Source organism: Cottoperca gobio, chromosome 22 (assembly GCF_900634415.1).
Source record: "Cottoperca gobio chromosome 22, fCotGob3.1, whole genome shotgun sequence".
NCBI classification, from domain to species: domain Eukaryota; kingdom Metazoa; phylum Chordata; class Actinopteri; order Perciformes; family Bovichtidae; genus Cottoperca; species Cottoperca gobio.
The window spans coordinates 12,628,524-12,640,979 of record NC_041376.1 but is presented as its reverse complement, the minus strand read 5'-3'; the positions used below and the strand labels follow the sequence as shown (position 1 = coordinate 12,640,979).

The 12,456-nt window shown below is 42.7% G+C and overlaps 1 protein-coding gene across 3 annotated transcripts in view; it reads left to right on the top strand.

The window, feature by feature from the left end:
- Positions 1 to 12,456, top strand: part of LOC115027119 (pleckstrin homology domain-containing family G member 3-like) — a 30,610-nt gene that overhangs the window by 9,060 nt on the left and 9,094 nt on the right. For all 3 annotated transcript variants that reach the window (XM_029460178.1, XM_029460177.1, XM_029460176.1), the window contains exons 3-4: positions 7,601 to 8,127; positions 10,673 to 10,773. In XM_029460178.1, coding sequence (XP_029316038.1) covers positions 7,601 to 8,127; positions 10,673 to 10,773 — 628 coding nt within the window. The remainder of the gene's footprint in view (positions 1 to 7,600; positions 8,128 to 10,672; positions 10,774 to 12,456) is intronic.

The following is a 12,456-nucleotide window of genomic DNA, read 5'->3' as shown; positions in this document are numbered from 1 at the left end:
AAATACCTAATTTGACTGCTGTGTTATTAAAGGTCTAAACTACAGGAGAGACGGCATCACACGCTGTATTACGCTGTGTGTGTGATATACGGCTTGATGTGAAGTAAATGAAGTGTTCATCCCTGACCTTCTCCCCTCCGCACTTCACACAGCTGTCCTGCCACCAGCCTGTGTGGACTCTGCAGAGAGGCGTTAACATGACAGCAGTTTGGCTGTAGACTGTCAAATTGGTGGTAAAGTTTACAAAGGACTCGCACCTCAGGGCCCAGATGGTGTGTGTTGTCCGGAGGAAATGTGAGTTTTGAATGGATCCAAAGCTGGCTGTGTGCTAGTGCCTGAAGGGCTCTTAAAGAGGGGGGGGGGGCTTGTTGCTGGAGGAGTCTCCTAAGTAGATCATCACATGCCTATGCACTGAGGTTAGCTGGCACAGCTGGATGCTTCAGGAGCCAGTGTCCAGCGCAGGCGAGGTTTACAGGATTACATTTAAGCCTTTGTCCTTTTGGTACTTTCAAAATCCTGCCTCTCTGAAACATGTCTTTCTTTAATGCTGCTGAAGGGATTTCTTTTCTTTTCTCCCTTCCTGTTTTATATTAGTGTATGCTATAATGTTGGACCCACAAACATGTAAAGCAGTATATTTTGCTATAGTTGTGTAGTATTCTGGTTGTCTAATCCAAGAGTACATTTATTACGCAAGCATTTCAGGAATCTAAAAAAGTTTTAGCTCAGTAAATGAGACTCCACAACTCTTGTTACTTTCACTTTTAAACGCCAGAATTCCCCCCAAACTTCCCAGCATAAGGTTTTGACCTTGACTATCGGTGTGGAATGCAGGTTCACTTTGCATGTGTGTGTACTCAGGCTCTGTTGTCCACTGCAGTTTATTTATCAACCTTCAGGCTAATTATTAACACAGCATTAAATGCTCCTTGCAAGGCCAAAAGCCGGTGTAAAGCAAACCATTGTATACAGATAGACTGTAGACAACCCTTGAAGTGACCTAAATTATTTCCCCAATCAAGGGCTAAGAAATCCATGCACGATGTCGCGCTCTGTATCTAAACTCAAGTGTTCTGACTCATGCTGTTTGATAATGGTCTGTGAGGACTCGGGGCCTAATCCTCGGAGGCACCCTGTGTGCTTGTGCCTCCTGTCCTCCGGCGGGGCAGCCATTCACCGTTGCCAGGTGGGGAGGAGTTTTTTTCCCAAGGGGATCAGTAAGACTACCTCCCTGTTTCCCAACAGCCACCTGGGGAGGAGTGGCGTGCTGGAGGATGCGGAGGAGTGTTGAAGAAGGAAGTTCAGAGTGGACCGGAAGTTTTTATTTTTTTATTAAGATGTATTGCAAAACATGATTCCCTCTTTATCCCCTGAAGGGAAACGGGGTCACACACTGTGCACTTGGCTCTGAATGAGTTTGCAGATTAGTTTGGCCTCAAGAGCCGGTTCGAAGTTGTTGTTTTTTTTCTTTGCTTTTGACTGAACACACTAATCAGCCAATTAGGAACTAGGATTTTCCACCTTGTTACATGCTTTAATGTGGGAGGTGAAAGTTCTGTTTAAAGACAGGAATCTCCGCAAAATAGATACTCTGTGCGAGCACAGTAAATGAAAAGACGGCAGCTTTAAACTATGTTTTTTTTGTCAAGGAAGTTGAGGGTATGTTGCAAGAAAAGTTTTTAACACACTGCGGTAGATTACCAGCACTCGTAAAAAAAACAAACACCTTTTGTCCCACGGGGATTGAATTAATGTATGAAGCTGTCAAGACTGTGCCATGCACCTAAGAAACAAGGAATGCTCTTCCCTGATTACTCAACGTGATGAAACTGAGCACTGAAAAATGTCCAATATTTCACAGTTTTATCGTCATTGATCATGCAGTTGCAGGTACGATCAAGCTCGTGTCTAGAGGCATTTCGCAAGATGACGTAAGATGTGATTCAATATCCGCTCTGTTCAAATTCATCACCTATTGATACATGAGTCAGTATGAATCGAGCAGGAGCGGCTTTGTGAAGGAGTACTCGAAGAGCAGGCAGGGGCTTGTTTCTCTCAGTGGGATGTTCTTTCCGCAGTGCTGTCACTCTCTTATTGCTGTACCCAGAAAAAGGCTGAGTACTGATGCAACTGACACATGGCATCTGATAACAGTTTTCCAGTGGAGAGAGAGTGCTCCTGCAGCTTTAGGATAAGCGTTTTGCATACTAATTTAATATAGTCTGTGATGTTCCTGTTTCTTTGCCCCTGATTTGGTTAGAAAACAAAAGGCAACACGTCAGACAGAAAAGCAAAGAAGGAACTCTGGGAACAAAAACTCTGGGTTATTGTTTAAAGTGTCAAAGGCAAATTAAAAATAGTTTTGGAAAGTATGACTTTCATCTGAAATAGTCATCAAGGTGTGTCTTTCTCTGAGACTGCTCCTCTTTAACTGTGCAGTACACACTCATCGTTCATCATATTAAAAGTCTGGTCACATGAGTTGGAGGGACTGGAGAAGGTGGTTTAGAAAGCGTCCAGGACTTTGACACCTTTTGGTCTTTCAGGTTTCTTTCTTTGCTGGTCGAATTTCTTCACTCATACACTTAAAGGTATGTGAGAATTGACACGTGTAGGAATTACAATAATCGGTGCATTCATATATTGTTTTTTAAACGTATACTAATTGAATACCTTGTTTGTTTCCTAACACCGTGAGCCAGGTAGTAATTGTATTAGGCAATGTACTGTACACAAACACATTTTTACTGTCATCCTGTTGTGAGCGCCAAACAAAAGTTGGATAAGCCAGCTACGTGGACGAGGCAGGAAAGAAAACCTATAGCTTGTCCCGGGTAGAATTTGCATGCAGGCTGGTTTGCATGAACCGTTGACATGCGAGTCACATCATCACAGGGTTTTGTAAGCAACCACTCGCGTCATAGCTACATGCTGTTGCTTATCATGTTCTCAGAAGGGGGTATTATTCAGCTGGAAAATGTGTTTACCTAAGAACATTAGTGATTGTTTCTTAGATACGCCATTATCCAAGCATGCTAAGATTGTTTTTTACGCAAAGCAGAACATTTCCTTTATAAAGGAATGCTTTGTGTCTCATGCACCGACAAATCCAGACAGATACAGATCACCTCTGTCGGACATGCGTCTGTAGACCTTTTAGAAAAGTTAATAACCAGGTGCCGGTTCATCTCAGTGTTTCTATTCACCTTCTTCACCACCTTATTAGGCTCTGCATGTCATTCATATAACCATGATGTCAGAGGCGGACAAGTTTACAACTGCTTGCTTTGTTAGCGGCATGATAAGTTCAGACTGAAGTAGACTTTGCATTATTAGTTCTAGACGGATTAGTCATCGAGCCCCTCGGTGAGTGAATGTCTGCTTTCAGCAATGAAACACGAAGCATTTACATTAAATCACCTTTCCTATCCCCAAGGCCCATTTCTTTATCATTCATACCCCTCATACGCACTGGTTTTAACATCAAACAAAGGGACCCACATTGGTAAGCTATTTTATTTGACCTTTTTTAACATCCAGAACCATTAACGACTACTTCACCTTTAAATGGTTACTCTGTTACATGTTGCATTAGCGTACGCCAGCACTGCATTAAAATGAGCCACTGTCCAGGGGATTTGGATTCAGTGAAGCAACAAAAGAGAAGGCAAGGTCATGCTTGTAGTATCAACACACCTTTTGTCTCTAAATGTTAACCTCGGCTTAACGGACAGGAAACTGGAATTCAAAGAATTACAATGAGGTGTGTTGGGAGTTTTTCTTTTCTTTTTTTTCTCAAATTCCAACCATTTTTTCTTTCAGCAATGTTCACACACAAGCAGCTGATAGAATGTAATCCATTAAGAATCCCAGTCTCAAATCACTTAGTTAATAGTCTTCCTGGTGACTTTGTTGAGACTAAATGGACTTAGAAAAACTGCTGTGAGTTATTGGGGTTAAGAGGCTGCCTGACATGTAATCCAAATACTACACTATCTCTCTAGCCTCGACTTGGTTAATGGTTATGTCTGAGTACTTCCTGATGCAGTATTGAAACAAAGGAGAGAGTTGTGTTTCGTTGAGATGGTGCACCTTTGTGAAATTGTGGTGTGTGAATGTGAAATATATGGCTCGGCTGAAATGGAAATGTTGTGCTGGACCATAACTATGCAACCATTATGTGCAAGTTACGGATTTAACTGGTCTGTCCGCTGAGCTGTTACATCTCTATAAAGATTCCCTGTGTAATTAATTTGAGCTGCTGTCGTTGCTGTGGTCGGTGTGTTCTCGAGCAATCGTCACATACGAAACCAGTTCACACTCATTTAACGCTGTCAGGTGAATAGTAACAATGTGTATGTTTGTGTGCAGATGTTATATTTCACTGCCAGTTGGTAGTTTTTGTGTATAACAGATGGTTTGAAGCAGTGTGCGCTGCTCACTGCCGCTGCTACGGTGGTTTCCTTTTATAGACCTTTCCCTGCCGTTATTGCCAAAACATCATTGGCATTTGGGATTTAAAGGATAAATTCCAAGAACTATTTTTCCTACCAATAAAGTTAATCGTAACAAATGGGGTCTTAAAGCAGTCAGAAAGCTGTGCTTATCTTTGACCAGTCTCAGTTGCTGATGGGAAAATAGCTTGAATATGACATTTAGTTCAGTATGTGCAGTATATTCATTTTCCCGTTGTTATCGAGGCGATGTCTATTAACACTGCACAGGCATCAACAAATGCAAACAAACCATGACACAGCTGACACATAGAACACACACTGTAGATATACATAGAAAATATAAGACGTCAGTGACAAATAACATGTTAAAAAAACAGCGTAATCTTTCTTTAAGTGAAAATGCATGTTTTTAAAAGAGCAGCACAGTTAACAGTCCTCCATATCTGACAACAGATTGGCACACTGTGGCTACAGATCCTTCAGAGATTAGTGATACATGTTTGCAGACGCTGAAGAGACTCTGTGGCACCGAGCAAGACCAGGCACTCTGCTTGTTACACTGTCTGTGCAATAAGGGTTGCTTATTATTTAGTATATGGAGAAGAACTGTATAATAACTGGTGAAAAACAACGACGTAGATGCGTATTCTTCTCTGTCTTTACACATATCTCATGATGTTCAGGGGCAAGGTGCACTGACAACACTGCAGATCACGAGTCGTCTTTGTTCAGAGCGACACTTTGCACTACATCGAACTTGTCTTATCTTAGACCTGTATGTTGTTCTAGATCATTTGCATTCTTCTGCACAGTTTCAACAATGAGTTGTCCACAACTGCTGTGTGTGTGCGTGTGTGTGGTATCAGCCACACAGATAATACCTGCCTGTAAAGTCAGTATCTCAAGCTGAGCTGGTGCTGGAGTCAAGTGTGTGTGCTCAAGTCTTTAGATAATTCAGATGATATTTCCTACACTACCACTGTCTACTGTCACTGTTCAGTCAGACTTGTCTTGTTTTGGCACTTGGGATGTCCTTAAAGGGATATAGTTTATGATTCTGAGAAATGATATAATAACTAGAAGAGTGTGGAAACTGCAAACATGATGTTCATTTCTGCTGTTCCTTCCCCTCCCTTTAACTTGGCATTGACTGCAGTCTGCAGCCCAGCAGCTTTATTATAGGAGCATATTTGGTGTGTGGAAGACGAGGAAGGAGGAAGGGAGTTTCACAGGCCAGACACAGCAAAGCTCAAAACCAAATGTAAAAAAAAAGCAGAAGCGGCAAAGGAAGCAGATGCCTCGTTCTAATTCGTAGTGGCCAAGTGAGTGTACTAGCTCACCACTTCTACACTGTCTTTACACCATCAACCCTGTGATTTGTCACGGAGCGTAAACAGAGTTTCTCTAGTGGTCAGCTTCTGCTTGCCAGCTCATCCGTTTCTCCCAGTGAGGTTTTGCATGGGAACTGTGTTGTTGGGACGGCTCGGTGTGGAGCAAGTTGTGCAGCGCGAATGAGACTCATGAGCTCAGTACTGACTCATGGAAAGTTTAAAGATGCCAAAAGGTGTGTGTGTGTGTGTGTGTGTGTGTGTGTGTGTGTGTGTGTGTGTGTGTGTGTGTGTGTGTGTGTGTGTGTGTGTGTGTGTGTGTGTGTGTGTGTGTGTGTGTGTGTGTGTGTGTGTGTGTGTGTGTGTGTGTGTGTGTGTGTGTGTGTCCTTTATCCAGCTGCAGATCATACTTTTTTTGTCAAGACTTCATCGATCACTAACTTTGAGCAGTTCCATGCTCCCATGCTTGAAATAATCCATTCCAAGGAGAGCTGTAAAAGGTTGTATGTTCTCTCTATAAATCTTTATATAGGAGATAAGTCGAGTGAGTACGCTTGTTAATCGTGAATCAGTTTGGGTGCAGCCTCTTCCAGATTGACATCAGGTTTGTGTTATCAGCTGTGGGCTGCTGCCCAACGATGCACATGTCATGATTAACATATTTATGTTACAAGCTTGTCAACACTGGTGAAAGAGTGTATTTCAGACTCATGACATAAACTACATCTGTGGACTATAAAAAACAAGTAATGCTCTCCATCCCCACTTGGCAATATCAGCTAATGTTAATGTTTGTGCCTCATAGATTTCCATTTATTAGCCTGAAGTCAAATTAGTGGACAAAGCTTCATTTCTTTAGCTTGAAAAAAAGTGTGTTGACCCTGTTGCCCTGCAAATATTTAAGGAAACGGAGCTATCTGCACAGTGGCCAATCAGTGCTCCGTTCTCACACCGCCGTGACTTCATATATTTAGGAAACGTTTGTGAGGAAAATTCCTTGGCCAGGAAGGATGTGAAACTGAATATGGATTCCATTTCTCTTAAATTCAAAATGAGCTCAATAAAGACGTATAAACAGAGCTGCTGTTCTCCTTCCCCAGTTTTTTTAGTTTTTTAAATTCCCATCAGTTTCCCTCGCTCTGTTTTTCCAAGGCTCAACCTTCAGCAGTCAAGAGAACAAGAGGAAATGGCTGGGTTATCCATAGAATATGCAGTGTTTGAATTAGGCTGTGTCAGTAATGATTTAAGCGAGGCCTTTTACTGTAAACCACTCCTCTGTGTCTCAGGCTGGAAGTAGAAACACAGAGCTCTGAGCTGTCTGTTATTGATTTGTGGTTAGTGGTCTGTTCAATGTAGCTAGAATTATATTTATCTGAAGTTGTTTCTCGACAGTGTTTTAATGCATCGTAGCCGGGCATCCCTGAAATGTATCCCCAACATTGTGCTAACTCAGATAAAATGCATAATGTGTAGTTGCCCTCTTTTACTTTTGGCATCTACTCTGAGCTTCTACTCTTAGTGCAGCTGCACAGAAGCTTGGTTATAGGGCGGCTGCCAGGTTTGCCAAAGTTGAAATATGATTACATTGCAAAAGAGCAGGCATAGTGAGTTTCCTACAAAAAGTATAAAACTGAAATCCAACCCATACTGTAGCAGGTGTTCCAAAGTGATACTCAAACCAAAATGTGTTTTTTGAAATATGAGACGCTTAACTTTTTAATTTTGCTGACCATACCGCTTTGAAATACGTTTTAACGGTCTGTCTCTCAAATCCTGACACCTACCTTCTGTCTGTGTTCCTCTCACCTGTCACAGAATCTCCTCAGTTGTCCTCGCGCCTCTCCACCAGTGAACATGACCAGGCGAACGTTGACTTGGGCCCAGACTGTTACAGCCGGCTATATGTGGAGCCGCTGGACGGAGAGGGTGAACGTCCAGTGAGCCTGGTGTCCACCCTGTCCTCTGGTTCATCCCGCGACAGTCACAGCATTTTCGGGAGCACCGTGGCCCTTCCTTCCTCCACCACTCCGCCCATACAGAGCGAGGAGGACATAGACTTGGAGCTGAGCCCAGCCGAAAGCACCGGAGAGCGGGCAAGGGACCGGAGTCCCACCCTCACAAGCTCCAGGGGCCGCTGGCAGGAACGGCTGGAGCCCAGGGTGCTCAGCAACCAGTGGCACAACAACAGGAAGACAACTCGGGAAATACCTCACTTCCCCGCCTCGCCTGTCGTCACGCACGCCATGGCGCCCAACCCAAAGCTTACCTATGTGGACCGTGTTGTCATGGAGATCATTGAGACCGAGCGCATGTACGTCAAGGACCTGCGCAGCATCGTGGAGGTGAGTGCACGTCACGGTTATGCTGACTGAACTGAAACTGAATTTTCCATTAAAAGCAAGTGTTTTTTTTAACTTTCAGCCAAGAGCCAATCATCTGATATTATCAGGAGTAAATCATCAGCGTTCTGTGTGTTTAAAGCACATGTTTGACTTGGATGAATGTGAAGCTATGACTTCATGTCTGCAGCACTCTTTGGAGGAGATTTGCTGAATTTTGCCAGCTAAGAGCCGAAATAAGGGAAAGGGGCTCAACGGCTGTGGAGAACAAATAATGTCTGCTGTGTTCCTAGCAGCTGTTTGTGGCCACAAATGACTCAAACACCCAGTGGATTTTTCTTTTCATTACCAGGATCCATTGTGATTCCCTCTGCTTTCTAAACAAATCAGTCAGTTGACAGAAATGCATGCCTGACACATCTGGCAATAGTGTGCTTTGTTTATATATATTTCTAGTTCATAGAGATGCAGGCTGTGGAGCAGTTTATGATCTGGTCATAGTGTTGTATATAAAGCATTCTGTATATTTACACTGCAGAGAAAGTTTACAGCCTGTAGCCTGGGCTTATAGACTCCGCTCATATCTGGAGTTCAATCACAAAACTGGGACACAGTGCAGGTCTTTCATGACAGATATCATGGGCTTTATGATCTTAACCAAAGATAGCAGAGACGTCATCTCAGAGATGTGAAGCATAGGAAATGGGTCCGGGACGATTGCTCCACTCAACAGACCACTCGCATCTTTACCACATCTTCTACCTGTAGTAATTTGGTAACAGCTTCCAGACAAAGAGACCGCTCTGGCTCTCAATCTTTCCTGAATAGAAACGGGAGCGCTCTGCTGTCAAACAGCCTCCACTACACTAATGGTAATGTCTTTAACACGTGAGGCATTTCTGAGACTGACTGGCAGTAAACCAACGAGGACCTCTCCTCACTTTGTCTGTGCTGGCGTCTGGCAGTTGCTGTGGGAGGGAGTGCTGCCCTAGTCACAGCTTGAGTAACGACTTGCTCGTGAAAAACACTTCCAGGACTTCTGGACTAGCCTGAGCTCTGAGGCCCTCCCAGCCAACACAAACACCTCCATCTTTGCGCCAACTGGAGAAATAACCCAGATGAAAGGAGAGCAATTGTTTTCTATAGGTTACAGTGTGTCGAGTACAGATGTATCCTCTGTCTTTTTATGATGACCGTACGGCTTCCATCAAATTGATCCCATGCAGCTAGATTTGATTTCACACCAGGCCTTGAATATGACATAGACGTGTGAAACTCTTCCTTCATTCTGGCTTTGTGTCTTCAGCAAACTAAACTCAAAGCCTCCACTTGATATTGACACTGAACTCCCGAGCAGCTGTTGTCCATTCTGCCTATAGATCTCGTCACTCACTCTCAAATCTCCCTCAACTGTCTATCCATGGAACCAAGTTTTGAGGACAGCTGTTTGACCCAGCTGGTCTCACATGTCTAAATGCATCCCCCTGCCCCTGGCCTGAAGACACCCAGAATAATCATACTCAACATTGTTGAAACAAGAATGTGGTCGGTGCTTTTTGATTTGACCAATAAACCGTATTAAAAAGAACAAAACAGCCCTTCTTATTCTTAAATAAAGCCCAGTGTGTAGCTCTGTAAACAAGGGGAGTATAGGGGACTACATGCATAGCATCAAATCGCTCATACTGTGCTAAAGGTCACATGTTTATAGTATTAACACTGGGGGCGAGTTTTCTATAGGAGACTGTGAGACGCCCTGCTGACTGCAAGTCAGCATTGCTCTCACTGCACTGGAATTCTCCATCCATGACCGGCTACAGTTCATTCAGTAGTGTGATGTGATGACTCTACTCCTAATCTGGGCTGCCGTGTGTGTGTGTGTGTGTGTGTGTGTGTGTTGTTTGCTGGTATGCTCTTTATATAGTGGTTGCGTGTGTGCACGTTTGTCTCTCGTCAACTTACTCCTCCACTTGTTTGGAGTTGTTTGTATGCCACATGGGCATGTAATTGACCCAGGAGGGAGTATAATCGTCCAGATGTTGGCATATTATTGTGGGGGGGGGGGTTTACGATATTTTTATCTACTTCTGAATACTCCTGGGGTCCAGGGGGAGTCAGATCCGGGGAGGGGAGCAGGCTGTTCTGATGTTTTTGGTCTAGGTACCACAGAACCTCTTCCAGACTGTCACACTGGCTTCTACTCAACAGAACAAATCCTTAAATGGATCCTTTTAAAGAGGGATTTACTGTAATGTTCCTGCTTTTTAAAAACAGAAAGGCCTTGAAATCATGATGCCACACTTGTCTATGTACGTACATCACATGTCATACAGCCCCACAGCTGCAGGAATCACTTGGTCAAAAGGTCATATGAAAACATCATAGAGCATAAAACAGGAACACAAGCAGAATACTGTTTGTCAACATACATGCTCCCTCTACTGGTAAGAATGTGGCAGTGCCATGACGCTTGAATTAACCAGATACTGACCTTGTTTATATATAACTCCATCTTTGATATATAACTTCATCTCTACTGTTTTTCCAGGACTACTTGGCTCACATTATCGATATGAGTAACCTTCCTATACGGCCAGAGCAAGTGTGTGCCCTGTTTGGAAACATAGAGGACATCTATGAGTTCAACAGGTAAGTCACACACACAAATACAAACACACTGAGGAGTAACACTGAAGTATAGCTTACATTAAATGTCAAAACTAAAAGATGATCTTTGAAAAGACATTCATGGCAGCCTGGCAAACACAGATTGTTAACTTGCACTTGTGTATGTATTTTGATATTCTGTGCAGGAATGAAGGATGCATGCTTTTATTTCACCTGCCACTGTTTTTTCTTCCACTGACACAAAACGGATGCAGGGAGCGACACACTCTACACTTTACACTCTTCAGAATATATCACAGAGCCGGGGAAATGCTAGCTTCACATTTATGTCAGCGAGTACTCATTGCTGACCACAATGCTTGCCAAAACACACATTAACATTCCTCTCTCCTCTCGCAGCGAGGAGCCTCCCCGGTAATGCCAAGGCTATCGTACAGCTCTGAACCACAAATGGGGATGATTAGATTCTTATTACTTTCTAGTGAAGTTCTAACCAGCTGTCCGAGAACGGTTCTGATCTGGATCAAAGTGCCGTTTTTCTGAGAGATTTTAGGCTTTTCTTCTCGTCACACAGCACTGGGAGGTCGTGTTTTCTTTAAGTTAGCAATGAAGATAGTGATACTGTCTTTTATTCCAGCATTGTGTTGTTGGAGAAATGCTTGTGTCGGCCTGCACCATAAACAGGTGTCACATTGTTACCTAATATTGCAAAAGAGTTGTACCAATGTGCAGGAGACTGCCCAGGGAGATTTGGTTTTCTTTCTACAGTGTCTCTGGGAAAAATCCCAATGCCAGTTTATTGACTGTGATCCAGAGATCACACACTGGCAAGGAACAAACCTTTACTAAAGATGCTGTACTGTAAATGTCTCTAACAGTTACTTACTTTGCTGTCTGCCATCTTGTGTCATTAACGTGAGTTCTACACAAACATTAATTGATAAAGTGCCTTTCTTTTATCCTTTCACTTAACTAGTGTTGGACCATTTGAAAAAATATCTGATTGGGATTATTTTGACTGATATTGTGATATGTTTCACGATATTAGATGGAAAGATAATTTTTGCATTATTATTATTATTATTATTATTATTATTATTATTATTATTATTAATTTAATAAAAACATTAATTATGCCTTTTTAACTAATATTGCGGCTCCTGTGATTTGGATATTGCACTATAGTCCATATTGCGATTCTGCTAATTAATTGTTCAGCTCTAAACTAAACCCTCTTCCATCCTTCAATATTGACAAAGTAATCATGGGGTATGAACAAATGTTGACATTGTGTTCTAAACAAATCGATGTTTCTCATTGTACCATGAACATGTTGACATTAGTCCGTTGTTATGGAACGCTGTGTGATGAATTGTGTTTGATTCACATATTTTCATGTGTTATGTCAACCGAGCCGCTTTCGTGCAAAGCACTTGCACTTCAGGTTTTTTCCACAGTGGCCCTCCCCTCATGTATCCTCCTTCAGTAATGTCGCAGCGTGTAAATCATTAAAATGTACAAATGTACAACTCATGTTTTGGTTTCCCAAGCTCTGAATAAAGCTTGTTTTTGCTGGGACTTTGGACACGGAGAATTCCAAGTCTAATGCATGTTCTTATCGCTCAGTCTGATCATGCAACACGGTTCATGTTTAACAGTGTATGTCGCCATCTAGTGGAGATTCAACGTCAAATCTTACAGAAC